Consider the following 27,143-nt stretch of genomic DNA (forward strand, 5'->3'; position numbering starts at 1 on the left):
TTTGATGTCTTTTACTGTGATCAATTAAAATAAATAACAACTTCAAATAAACATAATCTGTTATTTATCATGTAATCATTGTAATAGGTAAAAGTTGCATGGCCACTTGCGTTTCATTTTGGCTACTGATTAAAAATATTTACTTGGCTATCAACAAGTAAATCAAAAAGTGAACTTTGAGCTCTGCAACAGATGTATATATTTGTCACCTAAGTGAGGTTTTTCCCCTTTATTTCCAGTTGTCATTTATCATTCAGAATCGCAACTGCCTTCTCCAATAAGCATACTGATTTCTTGAATTAGTACCGACCCGTGATGTCTGATGTGATGTTGTGCCCTGTTTCCTGGTGAACTGCAACTGTGTTCTATGGCTATGGTTTACGCATGTCAGAGAGACTTCTTGCATAACGCCACTAGTGAACGTCTGCCAGAAACCTGTCATTGTGGGTTCGAATCCCGGTTCGCCCCGATTATGTTTCTCCCGTGCTCGTGGGTTTCACTGAAGTGGTAAACGTCCGAGACCTGCATCACTTTGGGCTTTCCTCCCACATTAAGCTGACATGTTGCAATATAACTGTAATACTGTTAAAAGCGGCGTTAAACCCAACTCACTCATTCACTTTGGATGATTCAGTTTTGAAAGATAGTATATGCACATTTCTGATTAATATCTGTTGGCTTTGGCTTTACAAGTAGCGAACATAATAACGTCAAGATAGTAATAGCTGTCAATATTTTAGAGACAGTGTGGACCTTGAGTTTAATGAGAAGACAAAGTCGTCGATAGCCCTGCCATCTTAAATATATGCATAAAATCACAACAAAGTATATATATCAAACTATGGCAATAACGAACTCAAAGGGACTGAAAAGACTAAACAAAATGAATCCTTCATTCCTTTCTATAAAAGCTTTCTATACATGTACCTTCCAATAACGCGAAAATTCCGGTCACAATAGGTCTTCGGCAACCCATGTGTGTCATAAGGGGCAACTAACGGGATCAGGTACATGGTCAGGCATGGTCAGGTTTGCTGACTTGGTCATCATAGTATTCCAATTACGTAGATCAATATATCTATATCATTCCCCCCCTCCCCCCACACACACTTCCCGAAACACTGAGGGTCATGCTGTGGTTATGTTTTGACTCGCAGCTCTCGGCTAGAAACGGACTGCGCCTGGTACATTACGTTGTTTCCCATGTAGTGCATAACAGCCCACACACTATTCTCGGCTACAGCTGTTGATACTGGCGGTCGTATTGGCGGTCAATGCGGTCTTCAATTGCCAAGGGGGCAAATAGAGTAACCACATTTAAAAATGCCAAACTGGAGCATCGGCAAAACTGAAAAATATTTCTTACTCAAAACGGACCACCTAAATATCATATTAGTAATAAAGACCATATAATAATCAGATACAGTAGTGCACTTATCCTTCCTGATACTGGAAGTGACTTATAAGACAACTGGAAATGCCTCATAACCTAGGGCCATTAAGAACTCGGTTTCATTGTTTTAGTTCTCTGTGTAACCCAAGTGAGATATTGTGAATGGACTTCCACGAATGTAAACCAGGATCCGCTACTATAAATCAGTAACGCACAAAGCCCGACATCGCTGCTTGCAGCTATATTTATTATTATTTTATTATTCCGCCGATTTTTGTACCAGAGCTAGCAAAGTAACCACTTGATCGATTGTGTTCAAATTTTGTATGTGTATGAACAACATTGAGTACTAGATTCCGCCAAAAACCCAAGGCTGTAGGCCCAATGGCCAAGGGCAGATAACTGAAAAACAAGTAATTTTTGAAGCTATATTTTGCCCTATTGCTCAAAAGCTGCTTCTCCGATTACTTTCAAACTTTGCATGTGTCTGCTGCTTTGGCTGCTTGACATTATTTGTTCTTTGACTTTGGTCATTGTTCACGTGGTTTGGCAGCCATATTGGATTCAAGGTTTTCACAGGGTTTTGGGGGAATATGTCTTCAAATCCTATCTCCTCTGAACCCACTGCATGAAATGATTTCAAACTTTCTGAGAGTTGTCTCCATACATAACACATCAAACTCTGTTAGACGTTTTTGGATATCTTTTTAGTGACGGCCCTATTGGATTTTGATTTTGATGATTTTTTTTTACTTTAAAGATCATATCTTGTAAGGTTCTCCACAGAAACTATTGAAAGTTGACATGAAGTTCGTTGGACATATGTACCTCATCTTTTGTTCTTGGTTGCATGCTAAAAGTACCACGGCTTGGTGGTAATATTTGATTAATATTTGGGACACCCCTGGAACATGCCAATTTCGTAGCGGCGATGTCTGGTGACTATTTTTTTACGGAGTTGGTAGAAGCAAACCAAGCAAAGGATTCAATCATGTTCAAGGTCGGAAATGGGTTTAGAACAGACTTGGACACCCCTGCACATGACAATTTCGTAGAGGTGATACCCTGCAAGTGGTGCCTACATTTGACGGATTTGGTACAACCCTTTGAGGATTCGAACAGGGACGCTTGTGCACAGTGTTACTTGGAGCCCGCCATTGTTGCTTTGCAGCATATCTATTTTTATTATTATTTTAAATATATTTTGAAAAAGCTGCAACTAAAATAACACGATATTGGAATATATTATTCCTGATAAAATAATGGTTTCATATTTTTAGAGTCAAGAAGGGTATTATGTAGTATAAGATTTCATAGACTAAATATTAGTCTAGTAAAACATCTTTTCAACTACATTTTATACACGCCATTTGAAAGGTCTAATCCTACTGTTTATACATATTTATGTTTATCACATTATTTAAATAAAGCATTTACAACTTAAGTAAGTTGTAAATAAAAAGAATTTAGCTAACACATTCAAACGTCCAGATTGAACCGAAAATTTGACGATTTTTGTCAAATATAAAAAATCATAAAATCCACTTACCTATTTCTTTTTTATTTTCATTGTTTACGTGATCGGAGAAATATTTTTAAAATAATTGTAAATAGTATCTGTCATCACCAATTTCCCGATAACAGCGGCTGTCTGCTCAGTAACACGAAGAAATACGTCTGTTTTCGAAGCTTTGTATTAGAAAGTTTATATTTTCATCTGCACAAACCTCGCCCAGAGTCTTTTTGTAGCTGTTATGTGCTTTCTTGCCGATTTCTGCTACGAGGGTGGTGATTGATCAAACTAGAGCACATGACCAAAGGCTGTCAATCAAATTACAGAAATGGTATGTGTGTGATGAATTAAAGATTTTGGTGAAAGGTTTTTGTTATTCTGAACGTTTCAAGCAAGAAACTCGCGATCAATATTAAAAAACATGGAACTTCGTGGATGTATCGTGCTAGGTTAGGAGCTGTGACAAAGGTTTTTCAGGCATATTGGAATCATCGTATCCGAGCCGAGAAAGTGAGGCGACGAAAGCCAAGATGTCATTTGATTTACATTACACACGATGGCACGAAAAGATGGAAATAATAACTTAGCTGTAAGTTTGACAACTTATAGATATATTTTGGTTGATTTTATTTATTACTTTGTATACTATATTTAAAGATTTGCAAGAAACGTCTTTATTTTGCTGTTTGACATGTTCGATGTGCACCCATTGTCGAAGTGTGTGTCAGAGAATTATATTTACAATAACATCGCGGGAAATAGTGACTAATTTTTAATCTATCGATAAAATGTGATAAATTGAAATGGAATACGTATTTCAGACATTGTGAAATGTGATAGATTTAATAGATGAATGATATGACAGGTAGGTTCATAAAATTATATAGATATACCCTCTATTTTGACTACGGCTTGGCCGGTCTACAGGCCTATGGTGTTGAAAGAGTATATTGGCTCTTCAAGCAAACTTTCTTGAAACCTATTTTTCTTTTGACAAAGTTTCGGCGATGCCATTTGGCCCTTAGTCCTTGACATTGACAAAATACTGTTAACAAGCTCTGCGATTGGCTTATGTTTCTATTTCCGTTTTGTAAACCAATCAGCAATGCCATTACAGACACGACAAGGAAGAGAAACGTCATCAGATACCTCTTAGCTTCCCGCGTTTACACCGAAGTCTGGCTAGCACTGGGACCCAGCGAATATTGGATACACATTATCACATGGGTTTGGGGAGCGAGAGAAACACAAAACAAACAAAAAATAAGTTATGCGTGAAGTGAACCTTTTTTCAGAATGAAAAACGCGTAAGGGGACATGTGTATGTTGTGTTTTTTGCGTCCTATTTTTTTCAGTGCGTATTTTTGTATATGTGACGCCGTAAACGTAAACACTGCCCATGATACAATAGATATACATGAACAATGAAAAATGTATCATTTATTGTTTATTGCCCTGTTTACATGAGAGTAGCAATGCTGTTGTGCATATTTAAAGTGAAATACAAGATTAATCCATTAAATTTCATGTTCTGAAACTTCTGATACATCCAACCATGGCCAAGTGGCAATGATTGTGTGTGCCTATTGAGACAAGCACTGGAGAACATTCTCCAACAAAAGTTACGTAGAATGGCATACTGGTAGATCCATTTTTTAACTTTGAGCATGATGAGCAGGTGAACGGTGTTTCAGGCCAGGGTGAGAAATGTTTCCTCTACATCGCCGAGGTCTGAAAATGGTCTGGGCCTTGCAAACCATTGACTGAAAGCCCATCTTCGGTGATCTTTGTACACTTCATTTCACTTGAGTGTGTTCAACATTGACAAACCACATACATACCTTCACTTCATCTGCCCTCTTCAATCGTTTCATGTGACATAAGCGCATATATTCAGCTTTGACTCTCTTTCTCCAGTCAATAGGTTCTTGTTTGCCAGGGATGGTGTGGTCTGTTGCAACAACTTCCCTCTCCTTCTCCAGTACTGGTTGTTTCTGACTGGCACTTCGTGTACATGTTACTTCTGCAACTATTGTTGTCAGGGCCGACATAACTTCTGCTGAGGCTTATGTCAATCACCTAAAGACAAAGCATTTGGTAGAGTGCATTAGCCAGCTTTAAAAATCCAGCAATACCACCATGATCACTGTGGAAAGACCAAGAATGTGTTTCACACACTGACAAAACCCAATTATTCATTTGGTAGAAACTAAGCATAAATCTTTACAGGCTTATCAATGTTTAAATAAATTATTAATATTCAGTATCAAGCTTGCAGAATAATTTAAAACAATAGCTGCAATTCTGGCCCAGCTTTTCCAATGGTTTATATCGGAAATGCATGCGATATAACAATGTGAGGGGAGGTGGAGGGGTTTAATGCAGTGTAAAAGGTTATTGCACTTAGCTAGTGATCTGAATGTGCATGTGCATGTTCAAGTGTGTGCGTGCATGCGTGCGTGCATGAGCATATCAACTTGGAACCAACATGTCTTTTTTTTATCCACTTGATACCAATAGCCAGGCTGGGTTACAAGTACCATTTTTTAATATTTGTTATCTGGACGTATTTGTATACTTAGCCTTCATTACTCCTTCATGCATATACTGCTGTTTTCTGACAGAAAGACAAACTATGTGAGATCCAGCTGCTAAAGAAAAGTTGTTCCAACCATAGCTGTCAGCACCCTAACACAGTCGGCGAATGACCCGAAAGCAATGACGTCACATAAGAGCACATAACTGCTTCAAACACAACATCTGAAATTTTAAGGGAGGTAGGACAGCAAAGGGTGGGCACTTAGACGTAGTAATGGAGGATAAGTTCAGAGATGTAAAAAAAATTAAATTTTACAATTTTTTAAAAACTTTATCCAAAGGTGTGGCAGGTGTGCATACCTTCGGATGTGATTCATAATAAACCCTTGTCAAGGTCCAATGAACCCGCACACTGCATACAAGTGATTAACGGAACATCCACAACCATTCCTGTCAGAAGGAAACGAGAGGTCATGCAAAAGAATTAGGTGGCAGAAAAAGAATGGAGCAGGTAGCCTCAACAGGGAGGAGGATGGGAATCTCTGGAAAGGGGGAAGGGAAGAGACGAGGGGGAAAGGAATGGTGAACGATCTATCAGGCTGTCCTGGGAGTTAATACTTGGCAACTAAATCCCAGCACAGCCCAAGATGAGTGGCCCCATGAGTACTGCGTTCAAACAGGACACAGGAGACGTCAAGGGTGTGTAGCTCACTGACCTGTGCAGTGGTAGACAAAGCCAGTAGAAACACTGCCTTCTTCGTAAAGAAGACGAGTGGAGTGGTCCGAAGGGAGCCGTCCGAAGCGCCTGCAAAATCACGTTCAGATCGCACGCATGCAGTCTGAACTTGGCTTTCTGATCGTCAAGAAGAAACGAGCCCAGCAAGGCCTGGAGTTCAGGAATTTTCGTCATTCTCCAATTGGCCAGGATGGCAAGCACAGAGTTATAGGCGACCAGGTACTTAGATATGGTAGAGCTTTTCAAGCGGTCTGTGCTGCGAAAGTAAAGGAGCGACATAGTCATCGGATCCTGGTGTTTGTCTGACCAGAAGGATCGAAAGGAGCACCACTTGTCGTCATACAGTCCCTTTGTAGATGGACAGTGGACTAAAGCAATATCCTTGACCGCTCTAGCCAAATAACCCTTGGCTCCTACGGCTTTCTGCAGATGTGCCTGGCGTGCAGATGAAACCATGCAGGGTTTGTGTGTGGCAACTGGCTGTGTGCGTGTAACAGGAAGTTGGGCCAAACGGGAAGTTCTAATGGGTTGTCTCTGGCGAGGTCTCAGAGATCGACAAACCAACTTCCCGCCGTCCACCATCGTGCGACCAAAATCAGAGTCAGGTTCCAAGTGGCCTGGATCTCTTGAAGAACCATGGGGAGGAGAACCGGTGGCAGAAAAACGTACGTGCTTAATACTTCCCAGGGGATGAACAGATGGATGTTGAGGGGAGTTGATTGTTCGGCAAATCATAGTGAAGACCTCTGGGTGGAGCTGCCACTCGGTGTAGACAGTGATATTGTCCGTGTATATGGTTGACTGGACGTGACATAGAATGAGGTGAGGTGAGGTGAAATTTGGTTTAACATCGCGTCCAAGATTATTGCACTTATATAGCGACATTCATGCATGTGTGTGTGTGTGTGTGTCTTTGGCTGCTTGTACTAGAACGGACTGATGCCGATTTATAGTGCTAGCCCATTGAGATACCATGCCGCAATTTAACATGAATGCCCCAATCAGACACAGTATACTGACTCCGAGCCGACCAGTCCTTGCTTTAACCCCTTAATGCCGAGCGCCAGACAGGGTAACAACAAGTACCATCTTTTAACGTCTCTTGGTATGACGCGGCCGGGGATCGAACCCCGGACCATCCGCTCTCCGGGCTGACGCTCTACCACTAGACCACGAAGGCGGTCCGACGTAGAGTGACAGCCACTAGCTAGAGGATGTTGAAGTGCAAATGGAGTTGACCTCCGGAGTCACCAAATGAGCTTCCTAACCCTGTTTGCATGCACTGACGAACAGGTGGAGCGTAGGCAGTAGCATGTGCAAGGAGACGCCGCCGAAGACATTCAATTCAACAGTCCACCACCGTATGTAAGGTTGCAGGTGAACCGGGAGGATGATGGGAATCTCGGATCCTGATACCGAATGAAGGGGGCGAGAAACTGTTGGATAGGATGGAGTGGAGTCGACCCCTGGCAGTCAGGTCTTGAGCCGAGGTGAGGCGACCCAAGAGTACCTGCCACTGGCAAAGAGTTCGAGTCTGATGCAGGGCAGGACGGAGATGGGTGAGACTCTTCAACCTTCAACCTGTACCTGGTAACTTGAGGGAGGTCCTGGTTTGTGAGAGACATGCTGCCGATGAATTGCAGACGGAAGGACGGAGTCAGCTCTGATTTGGTCTGATTGTGATCCTTCCCAACTGATGAAAGAGTCAAAGGTTAAATCCCTGTGGCACAGGAGAAATTCCAAGTCCTGATTGTTCAGGAGACAGTAATCTATGTAAGACTGAAAGTTGACGTGATCTGTGTGGAAATTCCAAACGGTAGGATCGCCCACTGGTACTGTGTACCATTTGAAAAGAACCTGAGGAACCGCCAGTCGTTGGGGTGGAGAGGCTAATCAGGGAATTGCCTGCATTGATTCTTGTTCTGAGCAGCTTCAACGACGTCATCCGGTAGTAGGGAGGACATTCAAGGTAAAGCTGATCATGCGGAGTTTGTTGGAGCCCTTCTTCAGATAAGAAACAAGGGGGAGAAGAATCCCGAAGTCTGGTACGGGTCCTGAACAACCTCTTTGGCATCCTTTCCGAAGCGGAGTGTTGACTCTGTCCAACAGGAGATTTTGTTGGGGTTTATGCATCCTCAGATGTGGATGTGGTGCCAACGGGAGACGGTAACCCTGACAGAAGAAAGATACCCTCTAGTATGCACCAATTTTGCCAAAATTGGCCCAGTCTCCCACCTATAGGTATGGGGGTGGGTGGAAGGTCCCAGTCATGGAACTCCAACAGGTCAGTGCTTGGACTTCACACCGGCACCCTTGCCGGGTTGGCGATCACATCGATGTTGGTCAGAGCCGCGGGTCTTATCTTGACCACTTCTTTGGCCTTAAAAGGGTGAGGAGCACTGGGGGGTGTCCTTCAGCGAGGAACAGCAAAAGTGTAGTCACCTTTGAAAGCCAAGTACCCCAATCTTCTGGAAGCAGTTATTTCCTTCAGAGTGGCCCGCAAGCGATTCTGCAAACAGTTGACCTGTTGGAGCTGACCGTTGTGATACCCAGGTGCTGTCGGTGCCACCGACGCCTTAGACAAGGAGAGGAGGCCAGGTATCGGGGGAGCCGTAAAAAACGAGGATGTTGCTGCTTCCAAGTCTGGGGAGATAAGCGCAGACACTTGTAAGGGGTAACGAGATCATCAATAAAGATGAAGGCAGGACAGACATAGGAGATTGCAAAAGGGCGTAGGTCTCAATGAGGGAGGGAGTCTCCATGGTGTTAGCCATCTGAGGGTGTCGACGAGCCTGTTGGATGACACGTTTCCTGGTTACTCGTAAATAAAGGTTGAAGAAAGACGGTGACAAAGGATTGCAATAGCTGCACTGCACTGATGGAGAACAATATGTCATACAATCAGGGCGGAGAACACAACAGGAAACAGGAGGCAACATTTAAAAGTTTATTCGCACAAACAATTACACAAAAGTTGGTGAAAAAAGGAACACACAAACATGAGGTGAAACAGATTAATGGATTACCCAAGCCAAATGAAAGAACTAAGAACGCAAGACACGAATGCGTGGCCATGTGGCAAATTCAAATTGACGGATGGAACAACAATAAGCCCACAAATTACCGTGACTAGAGCCACGAACGAGTGATAGAATGTTATAAATAAGTATGGGCAGAAACCATAAACAGAAGACAATATATTAGCAAACGATGAACTTAGAAACCAAGCAGCAAAGTAACAAGCAAAAACAATAGGTATTATTTCCAGCAGTAAGCCTGTCCGTGTAAGTGACAAGTACTAATGTACTCTTATGTGACGTCATCGCTTCCTGGTCATGTGCCAACTGTGCGAGGGTGCTGCCAGCTACAGGTATGAACAACTTTTATTCAGCAGCTGGATCTCACAGTCTGTCTTTCTTCCAAAAACCAGCAGTATATGCATTCAGGAGTACTCAGTAATGCAGGATAAGTTATATTGGAGTATATTGTTATGCCGGGTCCACTGCACTATATAATCTTCGTCAGTGACTCAAACTATCTCAAGTCTTTGAAAGGCATTTAGAAGTGATACACATAAGGAAGAGAATTAATGGATGTCAACTTCTTTATTATGATGAACACAACTTTTCGGAGTACATCCTATGTTATAAAGCATATATATATTCTCCGCTTCATCCCATAGCATTTACCGTATTTTCTTGAGTATAGTGCGCACTTTTTTTCGAAAAAACACAGCTGTGTAGAAGGGGGTGCGCATTATACACGAATTATGAGTTTGGATGTTTTTTCCCCCCATGGAAAGACATTACCGTGAGCACGAAACACCGGGAATACCATGTCAACAAATCCATACTGAAGTACGCAAAATAATCATGTAATTACACTGTCTGGCTATAAAAAGTGTTCTTTGTATATCTGGACTTATGTTTGTAACTTATTTCACTGATTTTATTTAAAATTCCTTATAATATTGTTTTTATTAATTTCGGCGAAATCGTGTGTGAAGCGATCGGAAGATCGCACAACTCACCGTTATTAACAGCAACCACGGTCAGAATACCTCTATTGACGCCTTGAAACAAACTTTAGTTGACAGAGAATGGATACATATATCATAAATGACATACTTTGACTCGTTAAAAGTCATATTTGTTTTTGTTTGACGATTCTATGTCAACATGAAATTCTCGCGATCACGTGATCACGTGCGCGTGAGCCTTGACGGTGACTGGTCAGACATGTTCCATGTAAAAAATAATACCCGGGAAGAGCGATCAGCTGCTTTGCTTAGGGTTATTATTATTTTAAATATGTTTAGTAAAGGTTGCATATAATTAAGAAAATAATGGAATATATTATTCCTGATAAATAAAATAGTTTCAGATACAATTGTTGCCGATCCTTGCATTAAAAATCTTATAAAGTTATATCATTGGGTGTGTCTTGACCGAATCACCGGTCGATTCCAAGAAAACGTGTGTACAGCTGATTGCTGTTTCCGGCTTAGTTTACGAGAAAATACGCAAGGTAATCTTAATCCCTAAATATAAAACAATGCCTAGCAGAACAATAAATACTATTTAAACGGTAAATAAACATGTCTGGTGATTTTTTATCTCAAATTTCGAATTTGTACTGACGAAGTTTCTCAGCACCCATTCGTTTGCCGGACTTCGCTGAAAGGGTACGGTGTAAAAAATTTCTGCGCATAATATTCAAATTTCTTTTTTTCCAAAATATTGAACCCGCTAGAGGGGGGTGTGCATTATACATGGGTGCGCACTATACTCAAGAAAATACGGTATTCACCTGATGAAGGAGTAGGTATTTACTCTCGGAACGGTTGTGTTACTCATAACAAAGAAGCTGACATCCATAAATTCTTTTCCCCAAACTATCTCATTTGAATATGCATTATTTAGAATTTCATGCTTTTGATTTCATTGTATCAAGCCTTTGAAAAGCATTTTGAAGTGTTACACATAACAAAGAGAATTTTTGGATGTCAACAGTAAAGATCAACATGATCCCACCCAAAGCCAGAATACTAGTCAGAGGATCTGTGTTCTACAACACCGCCCAGCACCTCTCCAGACTTCTAGCCGCCTTAGGCAAAGATGGCAAATCCTACATCAGTGACTCCTCCTCTTATGTCAACCAGCTGAAAGAAGCTAACCTCATAGGCACCATAGTCAGCTATGATGCAATCGACCTCTTCACCAACATCCCTCTACAAGAAACACTTGACATCCTCCTCAACAAGCTACAGAATACAACTGACGACCAAGACACCAAACTCACCATAGACAGCATCAACCTAGCCTCCAGATGCTTTGACACATCATATTTTACTTCCAACGACAAGATCTACAAACATTCACGGACTGGCTCCACTCTATCTCCACTCATCCTTCGAAGAAACAGCCCTCTCCACAGCACCATTCCAACCCCTCTGCTGGTACCAGAAAGTAGACGACACATTCACCACCATAGCCCACCAGAGCGACCCCACAGAGCACACCATGGAGACCAAAACCAATCAAACCTTCCATTCCTAGACATGCCCCTCCCAACCACAGATGATGGACTAAGAACATTAGTGTACTGCAAGCCTACACACACAGACCAGAACATCCACCACAACTCCTGCCACCATCCCCAGATAAAACAAGCCATCATCGCCACCCTCACCCGATGTGCCAAATCCATTTGCCACCCTGATGCCCTCAACAGTGAATTGGACCACCTCAAGAAAACCTTCATGTCCCTCAACAGTTACCCTGCCCACCTAGTCTCCAAAACCATCCGCAAGACCCTCAAGAACTCTGGTCTCAAATCGACCCCGTCTTCCATCAGAATCACAATAACCTGCCAAGGCCCTGTTGCTCATCAGATTTACCGCCTCATCAAGAACAAAGCCAACATAGATGTCACCTTTTCTAGTGGCAAGTCAATCCATTCGTATTATTCTGAGACGAGCCGAATAGCGACTCGTGCCCCTCTCATATCCATTTTTGCGACCGGGTTCCGTCTTAGCGCAAATGGGCATACCTAAGACAATTGTCAACTCGTTGTGTAATCATGGTAATGGTTCACATATATTTCCCCATATATTATATATATTTCAGATGCAATTTAAAGCACGTCGGGACATGCAGAATTATACAGACAGTATGATTGAACACATTTAATTGTGTCCTGGGTATATTTTTAGATACAAGACATGTAAAATCAAAAATTATTCCTGAGGGATTTTTTGACGAAGAACTTGAATTCATACACGCATTTTGAGTGGTTTGTCTTATTTTTGCACATAACATTTATCGATAGTGGGACGAGTCTTCTTGCAGGTTACGGAAAGGGGCGAGTGGTGACGAATGAAGACAATCAAGACCTATCTACAAGCCAATATGGCAGAGGCATAAGCAGTGTAAGTCCAACCCCCCGAGGATGTATATACCAGATCACCTGCAACTGTGGCCACCGGTACATTGAAGACACCCTCAGACCCCTCAACACCAGACTCAAAGAACATCAGACCTCTGTCAACAAACTAGACCTGAAATACACTATTTCCAAACACAATCTCAAGAACATAACATCATGTGGGAAGCCACCAAAGTCCTGTCTACCAACAACAACTGGCAACAAAGAAAACTACAAGAAGCCATTGACATCAGGAGACACAAGCCAGCCATGAACCCTGACCTGGGAACATATCTGCCTCGTGCTTGGGACTTATTGCTTTGATCTATGTCAGTGCCAATTATCTAGCTGGCTTCCATTTGCTCATTGCTATTTCTGTTCCTTTAGTTAACCACTAGAAAGGCGTTCGAAGCGATGCGGTGAGATCAGCTGATCGTTCATCCCAGGTTGCTTTGTTGACGTTTTGCAATCGGTACTGAAAGTGTTGCCCTTTATGTACGAATATCACACTTTTAAAAATTAAGTAGATTTTGTATACGTTCCTATATCTATGTTGTAGCATCGCCGGGCAGGCTACATCATATGCATGCATTTCAGTATGTACAGCGGTGACGCGATACGGTACGCGAAATGTGAAGACATCATGCTACGTTGCCCGTAGCCTCAATGTTTTGAATAATGACAGCAACACATGTAAGTATTTGTCAGATATATAACAGTCAGCAATGAGAAATGTTCTCAAGAAATTGTAAGAGTAAGAGTAGATATCATGATACAATGTTCAAAATAAAAGAAATGGAAATCACTGAAATCTGTTTTGATATTTAATTACCGTATTCGACGTAATAAGCGCCCAGGGCGCTCTCAAAATTAGAAATAGGGGGCTCTTATTAGAATATAATTTTGGTGAGATTAAAAACAAGGTTGAAAGATTGTAAATTTTGTGGTTAATGCTGACAGCCTGAAATGATATGAAAGAAAAATCTGTGTGTATTATACATGATAGATATATTTTCGAGAATTAAATTGCCCATAATTAAGGGTGCATATAACAAATGAGTGCGTATTATACACGAATAAATAAGTCTTGTGTACATTGATCAATCGGAAAGGGTGCTAACTGGGATTGTTCACCAGCCATTATATTAGCAAATAACGCCGTGGGCGCTTATTACGTCGAATACGGTAAGTGTTAATTGGTGCATGTTGTATAAAAGGATTTATGTATATAAATGGTAGCTGTTTGTTGCCAAATACTACCATAATTATATTTCAATATGATCAATGAAAGATATGTATTATTTTGGCCTTTTTTAATTTTACAAAGTAGAAAAAAAATATTCAGACACAGAGGGCCCTAGATCTATATATTAGTTAAAATACATATTCAAGAGTATTTGTACCAACTACAATTTTTATAAAATAAAACAATAAATTCATACTAATTGTCAAACTCTATAATGTTGATTGCAGTGTCTACATCCAGTTTGCATTGACAATAATCATATGATTGTGACAGATATAGCTGATTCTTAACTTCATAAAATGTTTCCTTGTTCTAAACTGTTGTTTCAAAATGTAAATTTAATATTTTTGTTTGTGCAGAAATAATTACCACTACCTCCCTGCCTACTCTTACTATTTTATCAGCTATTCCCTTCATTACGTAATATTATTCCACTAAATATTTCTTTAATTCCCTTTTACTCACTTGCCTTATTCCTAAATTAATCCATCAATGCATAATTACTTTAACATTTCATTTCAGTACCGATTGCAAAACGTCAACAAAGGAACCTGGGATGAACGATCAGCTGATCTCACCGCATCGCTTCGAATGCCTTTCTAGTGGTTAACTATCCAATATAATCAGTCGTGGTCATCCCTGATGTATCATTAAATCAAGGAACATTTATTTCCGGATATGGCAATAGATAAATGATTGTTTAGGCGAAAAGATATACTGTCCACACACAAGCGTGACCGTTGCCGGCAGAGGTGAAGGTTATACTAGTTAAATGTCTATAGGGGTGATAGTAACATGTAGTGCTCGTATCGCGCATAGCACATGCGCTGTCAGTTTAAGGTTTGACCGTCCGGGTCAGCGCACCTAGTGGGTTAGTGAAGGCAAGATAAATTGAAAAAGATCGCTCATTGACCCACACCCCACCGCAAAATCTCCATTGTTACCAGTGTTCACTACGAGGAAGTAGAACACCATGTACACCTTTGAATAAAAATTTGATTGAGGAGTTACATAAGAAGAATCATAAAAAAACACAAAAATTGTTGATATAAAAACACATTAAAAATGGAACAATATCATATATGAAAATCAATAAATTAATAATTTCCATCTAGCCTTAACAGATATGGTAAAGAATTCATAAATTCAAACTTACACAAAGCACAGATACTTATGATGATCTACATGTGTGGAAACAATTTTGGAAACTATATTAGCTACACAAAACCAGTCATCAAAATTTCTAAATTCCATCATGTTTCCATGAAAACAGCAAAAGAGAAAACTTTCAGAATCTTATAAAAGATAAAAATCATAGTGGTTAATGTAGCAAGTTTGCTGAAGCTAGGATACATAATATTGTAAACATGGATTGTACAAAAACTCTAACCAAAATTTATGTTTCACCATGATTCCATGGAAACGGCAAAATAAAAAAAATCAGAATCTTCAAACTAGCAAAAGGCACAAGTACTCATTGTGGTTAATGTGTGTAGAAAGTTTGGTGAAGCTATGTTGCATAGTTAAAAAGATATGGGCGATACAAAACACCAACCCTAAAAGTTTAACTTTCTTAATGTATCCATGGAAACGGCAAAAATGAAAAAATTAAGAATCTTCAAACTAGCAAAAGGCACAAGTACTCATTGTGGTTAATGTGTGTAGAAAGTTTGGTGAAGCTAGGTTGCTAGGAAGCTAAGCTAGTTAAAAAGATATGGGCCATACAAAACACCCACCCAAAAATTTGCTTGTGCCTAAAAAAATTAAATTCTAACCCTGATGGGTGGTAAAAAACTAGCCTATATGATTTTAGATTATGGAACAAAGAAAGCCTCAGAATTAGAAGAACCAGGTGTGTATTCCATACTTGGTTATAGAGAAAGTGGAGATAGCGCCTGAGTTGTTCTTCGAGAAGAAAGCATCTGGGCAACAAAAGAGCTACGACATTCTTTCTAGTATGGGCCGAATATTCGAAAAGGACGAGGACAAACATGGTAGAAAGACTTTCTTGTTGCCAGAAATAGAGCCTCTACAAATCGAGATAGAGCCAACCTAATCCTTTGTAGTGGAAGACAAGACTATCCATTGGAACCCAATACGAGTCGTTGAAGCTCCAAATCCAGAACTACTTTCAGAATTGCGGCAAATACACCAGGAATACGAGGATCTATTACAGCATGTATGTACAGAAAAATGGGCTACAAGACGTAGTACAAGTGGCTCCAGTACCAAAAACCAGGAGAAAAGCACTAGATCTAGAAGCAGGAGAATATACTTGCTATCGGTATGCTAGAACAAAGTATCGTGGCAATCCACGCACATATTTGTATCTTGTTTCTGAAGATGGTGTAGAGACACCGGTATATGGATTCTTCATGGAGAAAGCTATGGAGGACATTGAACTTCGTGGACCGCTCATCTGCCGGCTTGGTAGAACGAAAAGAAAACCAGACAGATAAAAGAGAATGTCTAGCCTAAATTGCGCAAACTCTAAAAGAAGAAACCTAGTATCTATGTTTATAGCTATATAGAAAAAACAATATCCCTAGCCCCAGAAATAAACACAATATACAACATCCATCCAAAGCATGCTTCTCTTGGTAGGGCTGCTCTTGGCATTTTTCTATATCATATGTACCTCAAATGTTTAATTGGGAGTACACCTATTTGGGGGCATTCGTCTTTGTTTCTTTTCCTATACTTTGATACAATCCTGTTTCGGCACCTCTCGTTTTTTCACCACAAATAATATTTAGTTTAATGTCATGTCGATCGTAGAATAGCATCATCATTTTAATGGAAGAGAGAAAAATTCCCTTCCTGTAGTAGTATTGGAGTATAAATCTGGCCCCATCGTGGGTGTACCGGTCTCAGGGTTCCAGGAGAACTACCTATACTACTGTCAATGTTGGGTTGACCTAGGCTCTGACATATGAGATGGAACACCTCTGGGTGCCACTCTGTCTGGCCTGGATAGGGTATCTGCCAGCACATCAGTTAATCCACCAGGTTGAAAAACCTGAAAGTCTGTGTGAGTGAGTGGTCCCCTGATTCCGTAGACATGAGACCACCGTGATGCTGGCCTTTACACAGGATGGCGACCTTTGTGGCTCCCGTGTGCGACCATAAAATTTGCCAGGTTGTTGTTGGAGGCTCAAAGGAGGCAGAATGGTTGCCTAGGTCGTTCCAAGGTGGTACACAGGAGGTTCAGACATAATAATGGACGCCATGGTCACGGTGAATTTTTAAACATGTTCAACACAGTCACACAAAGGTGAGGTTGGTTGGTTAAAGGTGGCTCAAAGGAGGCAGAAGGGATGCACAAACAGTGTCGTTGTTGCAGAATGAAGCCACAGTTGTCGCCCAATGGTCGCCAGGCAATAGATGCATTCTGCTGCAAATTTTCCCGTCAATCTGGGTGATGTTTCTGCCTCCTTTGGGCGACCAACAGCGTGCATTGAACTGTGACTGTGGCGACCGCTGTGCCTCCATTCGGCAACCAAGGCAACCCTTGAGACACCATGGCAATGCTTCTGCCTCTTTTCAGCTACCTGTAGTGTCTCTTCAGCCTGCCAATAAATAGAGGGCTTGTACCTGCAGTGTTTCATTGTGGTTGCAGACGCCAAACAACTCGACTCAAGAAAGACTCAAGACGCAGTAGACACAAGACATCATGCCAGAAACATGATTTTCTGGATCTAGGCGACTATTGAGCATCCTGGCCTGTTTTAGATAGCTCAAAGGTGGCACAAAGGTCGTAGCCCTGTGTAAAAGGGCCTTTAGTTATTGTGGCGAGTTAGGGAGTTTCGAAGGCGCTCGTGCCAATGTGTTATTGCTAGAATGAGCGCCTCCATCTCTAGGTTGTTGATGTGCCAAGTGCACAAAGCGCCGGACCAAAGTCCTGAAGCTGTCTGGTCCTGTAGGTGCACACCTAAACCTGCAGAGAAGCACCTACGAATCGGTAAAGCTCTGTCAAGGAGACACCTAAGACATTCGATATGAGGTCCTCGGGTGGGCTGGTAGAGCAATGGATACTGATGGGTCCCGTCATCTGAGGTAAGGAGTGAGGAACTGTTGGATTGGTCATAATTGCAATCGACCCCTGATCGTCAAGTCCTGAGAGTGCACATGCCATTGGTGAAGTGTAATGGGCTGTTGTAGGGCGGGGTACAGATGACGTAGGATTTTTATTCATCTGTCCCTTGGCACTGATAGGATGTCTAGATTGGTCTGAAATAACCCTCTTATGAATCGGTAGGATGTCGGTAGGATGGAATCAATTCTGACTTCGTCGTGTTGATTATCCACCCAGTTGATAAAGTAGGCGCCTGGTGAAGTCTTGTTGACGAAATAGAAACGCTGATTACTGGATGATTCAGTATGCAGTCGTCTATTTACGACTTGAACGGAATGTTCCCCAGGTGCAAATAGGCAGCTATTGGCTTGGTAAGACAGGTAAAAAGCCAAAGGGCCACTGAAATGCCAAATGGTAGGACCACCCACTGGTAGTGGATACCATTGAATTAGAACCTGAACAACCGTCGGTCCCTTTGGGGGATAGTCACAAACAGGTAAGCGTCCTGCAGATCAAGGTGATCAGGGAATCGTATGCATTGATCCTGGTCCTAAGCAGTGTCAAGGTAATGAGACGAAAATACGGTGGATGCACTAGGTAATGTTTGTTGAATATTGCAAGGTTGTGTATCATCCGCATCTTGTTCGAATTCTGCTTGGGAACGAGAAATATGGGAGAACCCCGTAGTTAACGCTGAGGTCTGTACAACCTCTAAGGCTCTTTTCTCCAACAAGGATTGAATGTTGGTTTCCAACATGTGATGTTTTTTCCATAGTCAACGGAGGGTCTGCTCTCAAGCGGAGGCGATACCCCAACCTTAGAATGTTGAGAACGTACACCCTGGATGGTCGTCTGGCGGCGTACCCAAGCTCACCCTTGGCACAGCCCTTTCCGTTGATGGGACCGTATGAGTCGCCAAAGACGTGATCGGTGCCTAGGATATCGTACGAGCTTAGGTGGACGTATTTGTCTGTAGTGTAGGCGGAGCATAAGCCACCGAAGACGCTAAGGTATTGTGTTGATAAGAAGGCGTAGGCGCCTGAACAAAGGGAGGCGTATGCGCCTCTTGATACATGGCTTGCATAAACGAATGCATCCACGCCGGATCCATAAAGGACGCCGACAGGAAAAACAATTGGGGTGTTGCCAGGAGGCACCAATATAACTGAGTGAGTGAGTTTGGTTTAACGCCGCTTTTAACAGTATTCCAGTTATATCACCGCGTGTCAGCTTAATGTGGGAGGAAAGCCCGAATTGATGCAGGTCTCAGCCGTTTACCACTTCGATTAGACCCACGAGCACAGGTATGGTGCTGACAAACCTAGAAACATAATCAGGGCGAACCGGGATTCGATCCCACAATCATAGGTTTCTTGCATGCCCAAGGGACGCAACTCTGCACAGTGAATCCCGGCGCCTTAGACGACTGGGCCGCCCGTGCCCCCTGCTGATATAAGACTGGCCTTGAAAGCTGGATAGCACACTATGGCCGTAGGCGCACCCTAAGGTAGTGTTGGCAGGTAGCGTAGGCCTAGTCGCACTGCCCAACGGCCCACCCATCTTGTACACGGATGGAACAACATGTGAAAAATATAAAGACTTCACGTGCTAATAATACATATTATTGCAATATAAATTACACCAAACCAGATTACACCCGTCAAAAGGGGGAAAGGACATGGGTCTTTATATAGGAACGTAGAAAGTCACAAGGACAGCAAGCAGCAAAATTGGGATCAATTTAGAAACATTTCTGTACTGTGTCATGACCAATAGTGATATGAAGTCACGTATGTCTACCACTGCTGGTATGACGTGGCAGCTAGTGATTGGGGGTCCTGCTATAGAACAACATCTAAAGTTATTTCTTCAAGCAGGATCAATCACAGCTTTCACTACTGTTAAAGTTGAGCAGTGAATGTATTAAGGAGTAATGCGGGATAAGTTAAAAAATAAGATCATTTCAAGGCATTGGTAGCTATAATCTGATTCTTGTTGCTGTAAACAACATTGAGATGAGTTGGTTCAACCTGCCAATCAGTTCATAAATACAACATTGAACGAAATTGAGAAAATGCATTAACTTACAGCTAGAAAAAAACAATAACAAAAACTAAACACAAAAATTGTCTGATGGAACTTTGCTTTATATTTATTGATATGCTGTTTCCTCTGTTACATGCAAGCAGCAACTCATTGTCTGCATGTATTAAACCCATCCCCTCTTCAGTGACCACAGCTTCAGTTTTTCTTTAAACATGTGCATTACACAAGAAACTGTTGGATTTATTTCAGCTTGCAGACATTAGGAAATGAGGTGGATGACTGCAAGTGCAAGGATATACCAGTACCTGATATAAAGGCTAGTTAGAAACAAATTCTACCGAATTTACTACTTTAGCTATAAAAACCTAAATACACTATTTTTCAGGGTATTGTCATTTGTGAAAACCCTTGGCTTTATCGGCATATCAAAATTAATCAGAATTTGGCTTCTACAAATGATAATGCCCTGAAAAAATAGCATTTGGCCTACCCTATTGCTATACAACCTTAAAAATGGGTAATAACCATGTAACAGTGCATTATACCTAAAATGGATAGAATTATCATTAAGCCGCCTGCGTGTCATAAAAAAATGAGCAGGCCAGTGTAACTTGATAATGCCCTCATATTGCTTGACGACGGGCCATTATCACGCCCGTTGTTAGGTAACGTCATAGAATAGGTATAGGTGACATCATGTTTAATAGTGATGTCATCTGGTTTGTTCTATGACGTTTCCCTATTTGTAAAAGTTGGTCAGTGACATCCATGTTCGTTTGCAGTAAATGTTTCAAAACCGTTATTGTTGTTTCTTTTTATTTGATAACAAATTCCATCCATTTTAGCTATTATAACGTTAACGCTATTTTTCAGGGCATTATCACTTGCAGAAGCCCTCGGTCTTTTCAACTGCATTCTTTTGTCGGGTAGTTAATGGAAAACCTCAGCCTTCTGCAAATGATAATGCCCTGAAAAATAGCGTTACCCTTATATTAACTGCACAGACTGCATGTGTATTTCTGATAGGCCACAACTGTGAGTAAGAGGAGGAAAAGGGAGAACAATGAGTAGATTAACTACATGGATTGTCGTGTTGAATAGTCTAGAGCATAGACGTTTTATCCCAATATCCTAATATTGACATCTTTGATAGACTGCTTTTGCTAACGACACGGGGCCAACGACACTGTATAAAAAAATGGGCAAATTGGAATAGAGAATTTGATTTGTTTGCATAAAATCTTCTAGGATTTACTCCCCCTCCTCCTTTCCCTGGCTGAGTTCGCGTAATTTTTTTTCACCTAAACTTTCTTTTTGATGTTATGGGCCTAGATCGCATCGATTTTAACCTACTGGCTTATTTAAGGAGTTCAGCTTTTTCTGTGAGGTTGGAGGTCCCCTGGAGTCTCTGAACTCACTGTAAATATATCGGCAATTGAAGAGTAAAATTATTTGGAAGAGATGTACAACAAACAACGTAAAAAACTTGATATAATTAGCAATGGTATTAACATGACTGGTACTAACGTACCTTTCTCTTCGACCTATCCCGCCAACTTCTCAGGCTTTGCAAGTAACAAACTCCTCGCACAGCATAGCTTCCAGTTAATTATAGTCGCGTCGTTCAAGCAACAACCACTCAAGCGCTGTGTGGAGCGCTGACCTGGAAATTGCCGGACAAATTTGATGTGAACGTTTTATCGGTAAAAAGCAAGAGTGGGGCTCCGCTCATCAACAAAAACCTGCAAGAATACGTATAGGCCTATATCTGGTGTTACTAGTTTTCAGGTTGAGCTTAATCGCACAATTTTTTCACTCGACGTTTTAAAACAATAATTCTTCATTTAGAACACAAACATTGGATTGTCTATTGAGGTTTTCTTGAGTGTATGGTTATCTTCAGATATCTGAACAAGCATAACAGTTTTGAGGTTAGTTACAGGACGGTTCCGATCATTATCCATGACACTCCGATATTATTGTTAACGGTGAGCAGAGACAGATAACTCATGCTTGGGACAGCCTTGGAGCCCGCACTCAGAAACTAGTATTAGGAGACGTGAATATATAGAGCGAACCGTTTCGTGTTCTACTTCAGTAAATGTTTATGATGTATACAGGTACCTTAATTACTTGCTGATATTTACAATCATCGAGAAGCGTTTTGAAAAGAAGAGAAAATGCAGCCAGGTTTAACACAGCCACGTACAGTGGTGGAAGGAAGAGTGAGAAGTTAGAAATGTACATGCAAAGTATATACGTTTTGAAGTAATTCAGGGAGAGCAATAATGTCGCCGATTTACACATTTGATTGAAAGCTTGTAATGTGAATTTAAGAAGACAAAATACTTTTTCTCACAACATCTTTTTGCAGGTGCCTTTTCTGCATCAAACACATGCGCAATAAACCTAAATATTTTACACAACCATCTTAAGATACAAGTAAATCAATGACAGATTCATGGATAAAAATTTCCCAGATATGTTTGTGGGTAATAAATAGTTTATTGATAAGGAGTATTATATGAGAGACTAATAGTCGCCATCTGTTGACAATATTTATATATTGACGGTACGATGAAGAGGAAATGCTTTCTTCTATTTTAGATTTTAAGGAGGTGAAATCTCCCAACCGACTAGTGGTAGAAATGAGATTAAACACACCCTCTCTTGTAGTATGCCATCATTTCTAAGATGCCAACATGCTTCTTTGAGAGGCATAAAGAAGTTGTACTAAGTAAGGATAGGATCAACAACTTCTTTATTACAATGGGAGCGACGTTTCGGTGTAGGTTCTATAACACCGTTAAACATGATCACTTGCTTGATAACGGTGTTATAGAACCTACACCGAAACGTAGCTACTAATTGTAATAACGATGTTGTTCATTCATATATCTTTTCCTTATTAGACTGAATTACACATCCTTTACAAACCTCAGATCCTCATAATTTCAAGGGCACATGCCTTTTCAAATATTATGTGGAAATTATTTTCAAGAATACTACAACTTTGAGAGCAGGCTGGTTGCCAGAGGGCTATTTTGTATAACAATCTTTATTCAGAAGTATTTATCTAATATTTGTAGAAAAAGCATCAAACTGATCAATATTTGGTTGTACACTTTGTTTTAAAGAATAGAATATAAGGAAAACAACGGTTTTGAAGTCAATGTATTCACATATACGCTCAGTATTTTAATTGCACTGTATAGAAACAAGACAGGGATGTATGTACAGCATGTCTTGTTTCCGAATGAGTACATTGATTTGATAAATCATTTTAAATTGCAGAGGTACTCATGCATGTAAGACATCTTTTTTTTCAGAAAACGTAATGATGGTGTTATTTAAGGATTGACTGTGTATTTGTTTCGGTTAGTTGAGGTAGCGGATTCTTACAAAAGTTTGCACATTGGTTTTTCGATTCATACCTCAATGAACCGGGACTAGCAGCATAAAGATCCCAGGTTCAGGCAAAAGTTTTTGTGACTTATAATCAGTTGTGTTGCATCATGGGATTAGTTTCTGGTCATGTGACCTCATCCACTGTCACCTTCAGTTTGAAAGATCTCCATGTTGGAGAAACGTGTCATGAACTATTGCAGAACACAGATTTTTTTGAACCTCAACACTGTTCATTCAACGCTAACGTTCAAAGGAAACGCATGTTAACAGATCCAAACGAATGAGCTTTTCACTTATTATTGTCAAGGAATAACGGACAATAAACATCAATTGAGAGTATCAAGACTGTTGATTTCTGCCATAATATAGTTCAAGAAAATCTTCCCTGTATCTAAATGATTTGGAAGACATTATGTAGACTGTTGAACGTAGACTGCACATATTTTGGATTTTGAATTTTGTGAATTTTCATTGAAGTTTTGTGATTGTTACAACATCATGAATCCTAACGGTGTATTGCCAGTGCAATCCTTGTTTCTGACACTTTGGTTGTTCATGATAATAGGATCTCTGTAGCATCAAGACCTAGTGTCAATCCTATCATGCCTGATGTCAAGCCTTCCATGCTTGATGTCAAGCCTTCCATGCCTGTTGTCAAGCCTTCCATGCCTGATGTCAAAGCTACTGTGCCTGACATGTTAAGATCTCCTGGCAACATGCCCCAATGTCTTGGAGTGGGTAGTTCATATAGTGCTGATTTTAAGCTCCAGTTGTCAGATGCCAGTATTGTTGAAAGTGGTAACCCTATTTTGAAACCTTTTGACAAAAGACCTCATCTTGTATTCAAACATTAAACTTTGGACGATATTGTGCATCAGAAAGGGCTTAACCCTAATGCTTCTGACTTTCAACCATCCTTTTCAAAGTGTCCTGGTATGGAAAGCTCTAGGACAGAAGATACATCCCAGCATTTACATGATCAGAATGAACTGATTTTGCAAGCTCATAGACAGATGGCAACAGCTATGTTGTTACCTCAGCCTAAGGTGCCAAAGTTTAAAGGTGACCCTACAGAATATGGTGCATTTATCATGTCTTTTGATGCCCGTATTGTTCCTCACACTAGCAGCTCTAAAGATCGACTCTACTACCTAGAACAGCAGCTTGAGGGAGAACCAAAGGACTTGATCGCTGGATGTCTCTACATGGATCAAGAGGAAGGCTACACTAAGGCCAGGGACCTGTTGAGTAGTGAGTATGGCGACCCATACAAAGTTTCAACTGTCTATGTTAATCAAGTTCTATCATGGCCTCAGATCAAGCATGATGATTGTCATGGACTTAAACAATTCTCTCACTTCCTCATCAAGTGTTTTCATGCAATGAAGACTATGTCACACATGACTGTTCTTAATCATTCTGTTAACTTGCAAGCTGTTGCGTTGAAGTTGCCAGTGCATCTACAGAATAAATGGCGTGATCATGTGACCAGAGAACAACTTCATAGCAACAGGACTGTTGACTTTGAAGATCTTGTGCATTTCATTGAGTTTGCTTCTAGATCTGCTAATGAGCCTGTGTTTGGAAAGGAAGCTATATCCAAGAGTCAAGTTCACTGGGGATCCAAACAAGGCAAGAGTTTAAAGAAAGATGGAGCCAAGTCAAGTAGTTTCGTGACTGGTGTAGACAGTTCGAACCACAAGCAGGATAAATACCGAAGTGTTTCGTGCTACTTCTGCAGAGTACCTCATGACATTGAATCCTGCAAACAGTTTGGTCAGAAATCTCTCAGTGAACGGAGGACATATCTTCAAGAGAAGAAAATGTGCTTTGGATGTTTTGGTTTTAATCACATGGTAAAGGGCTGTATGAAGAAACGAAGCTGTAAGAAGTGTGGAAAGTGTCATCCAACAATACTGCATGATGAGAACTTCCGTTCTGCAAGTAAGAACGTAGATCAGAAGTCTTCTGAAGCTTGTGATTCTCTTGTATCTCCAGATCAAGAGAAGTCTGTGTCATCTTCATGCAACAACATTGATCCTGTTATTTCAGATACTGTGCTCCAAGCTATTCTTCCAGTTCTGATTCAACAAAAAGGAAGTGACAAGCTGGTGAAGATCTATGCACTACTGGACAACGGGAGTACTGGCTGCTTTATAACGGAGGATCTTAGACAGCGACTTGAGACTACATCTACAGAATCTTCACTGAAACTTCGGACTATGCACAGACTTCATGTTGTGAGTACGCATGTTGTGGAAGGTCTTGTTGTGTCAGATCTCAGTGGTGATAATTCAGTGATGCTTCCAAGAACTTTCACTCGAGATACAGGAGATACCTGAAAGTCATAGTCAGATTCCCAATCCTGACATTCTGAAGAAATGGCCTCATCTGTGTGCTATGGCTGACAAGTTGCCCAAATACCTACCTCATCTGGATATTGGACTTCTTATTGGGAGTAACTGTCCTCTTGCACTTCAACCTCAGCAAGTGATTCCATCTCAAGGTGAAGGTCCTTTTGCCGTACTCTACAGACATGGATCGACTGTCAGTGGGCCGCTTCATATCAAGTTCAACCCAGTTGATAATACGCTCACATGCAATCGTGTGCTCTTCCAAGAACTCACCTCGGCAAAAGAATGTCTCACTGATGTGATACTGAATATGTTCGAAATGGATTTTAATCCCGAGGACACTGGAATGTTACCTGGTGAACGTGGTTTCTCTAGAGAGGATGATCAGTTTATCGACATGGCAAATAAAGGCATCGCGGAAGTTAACGGCCACTTTGAATTGCCATTACCTCTCAAGGATCCAGACATTGAGTTTTCCAACAACAGAAAGCAAGCCAAGAAGAGAGCAATGTGGCAAAGGAAGAAAATGCTACACGATGATGAGTATCATGAACATTATATTGCCTTTATGGATAGTCTTCTTTCCAATGGATATGCCTACAAGCAGGGTATGAAACTCAAAAAAAAATTCAGCCAGACCACAGGACTGGCTAGCTGAAATACTTGCCAGCCCTGACCAAAACCTGCCTGCCCACTATAATCATATGTTTCTCAGAATAATTTAATTAAAACTTTAAATCGAATTCATTGAACATGAAGTAATGCAAGAAAAGAAATAGCAAACACTTTTTTAGGTTAGATTTGTATTTAATATCCTAGAATACATCATGTAAATAATGCTTATCATCCGGAAATATTTAGAATATTTTTACATATGAAATATAACCCGACCGCCGGGCAGGGGGATTTGAAAATCTGGCAGCCCGAGTTGAAATCAACCCGTCTTGGACGGTCGGGCAGGCAGGTATTTCAAACACTGCTACAAGGTACTAAGTGATGAGCTGGCACCTGTACCAGGAAAGGTTTGGTACCTGCCACACCATGGTGTATACCATCCGAAAAAGCCTTCAAAAATCCGCGTAGTATTTGACTGCAAAGCAAAGTTTGAAGGGTTTTCTTTAAATGACAGACTCTTGCAAGGACCTGATCTCACGAACTCGCTGATAGGTGTTCTTACCAAATTCAGAAATGAACCAGTTGCCTTCATGGCTGATATTGAAGCCATGTTTTATCAAGTTCGTGTTCCTCCTCATCAACATGATCTGTTATGTTTTCTGTGGTGGCCAAATGGTGACTTGAACTCGGAGCTACATGAGTATAGGATGGCTGTTCACATTTTTGGAGCAGTTTCTTCCCTCAGCATATCCAACTTTGCTCTCAAAGCTGCTGCAAAGAAAGCTGAAGAGAA

General features: G+C 41.0%; 2 protein-coding genes across 2 annotated transcripts in view; one reads left to right on the top strand and one right to left on the bottom strand.

The window, feature by feature from the left end:
* LOC124150131 (histone-lysine N-methyltransferase EZH2-like) overlaps positions 1-21,606 on the bottom strand; it is a 200,873-nt gene extending 179,267 nt beyond the window's left edge. Inside the window, exons 1-2 of the mRNA XM_046522056.2 lie at positions 21,505-21,606; positions 4,748-4,985 (exon numbers count right to left, since the gene is read on the bottom strand). Of these exons, the coding sequence (XP_046378012.1) occupies positions 4,748-4,957 (210 nt within the window). The 5' untranslated portion in view covers positions 4,958-4,985; positions 21,505-21,606. The remainder of the gene's footprint in view (positions 1-4,747; positions 4,986-21,504) is intronic.
* A 2,788-nt stretch (positions 21,607-24,394) lies between these two features.
* Positions 24,395-25,723, top strand: LOC124150116. Its single transcript, XM_046522041.1, has one exon. It carries the CDS (start codon positions 24,395-24,397, stop codon positions 25,721-25,723), a length of 1,329 nt encoding a protein of 442 aa, XP_046377997.1.
* The last annotated feature ends 1,420 nt before the right edge of the window (positions 25,724-27,143 follow it).

Source organism: Haliotis rufescens, unplaced genomic scaffold (genome assembly GCF_023055435.1).
Source record: "Haliotis rufescens isolate VD_foot unplaced genomic scaffold, xgHalRufe1.0.p SCAF_4, whole genome shotgun sequence".
Classification (NCBI taxonomy): Eukaryota; Metazoa; Mollusca; class Gastropoda; order Lepetellida; family Haliotidae; genus Haliotis; species Haliotis rufescens.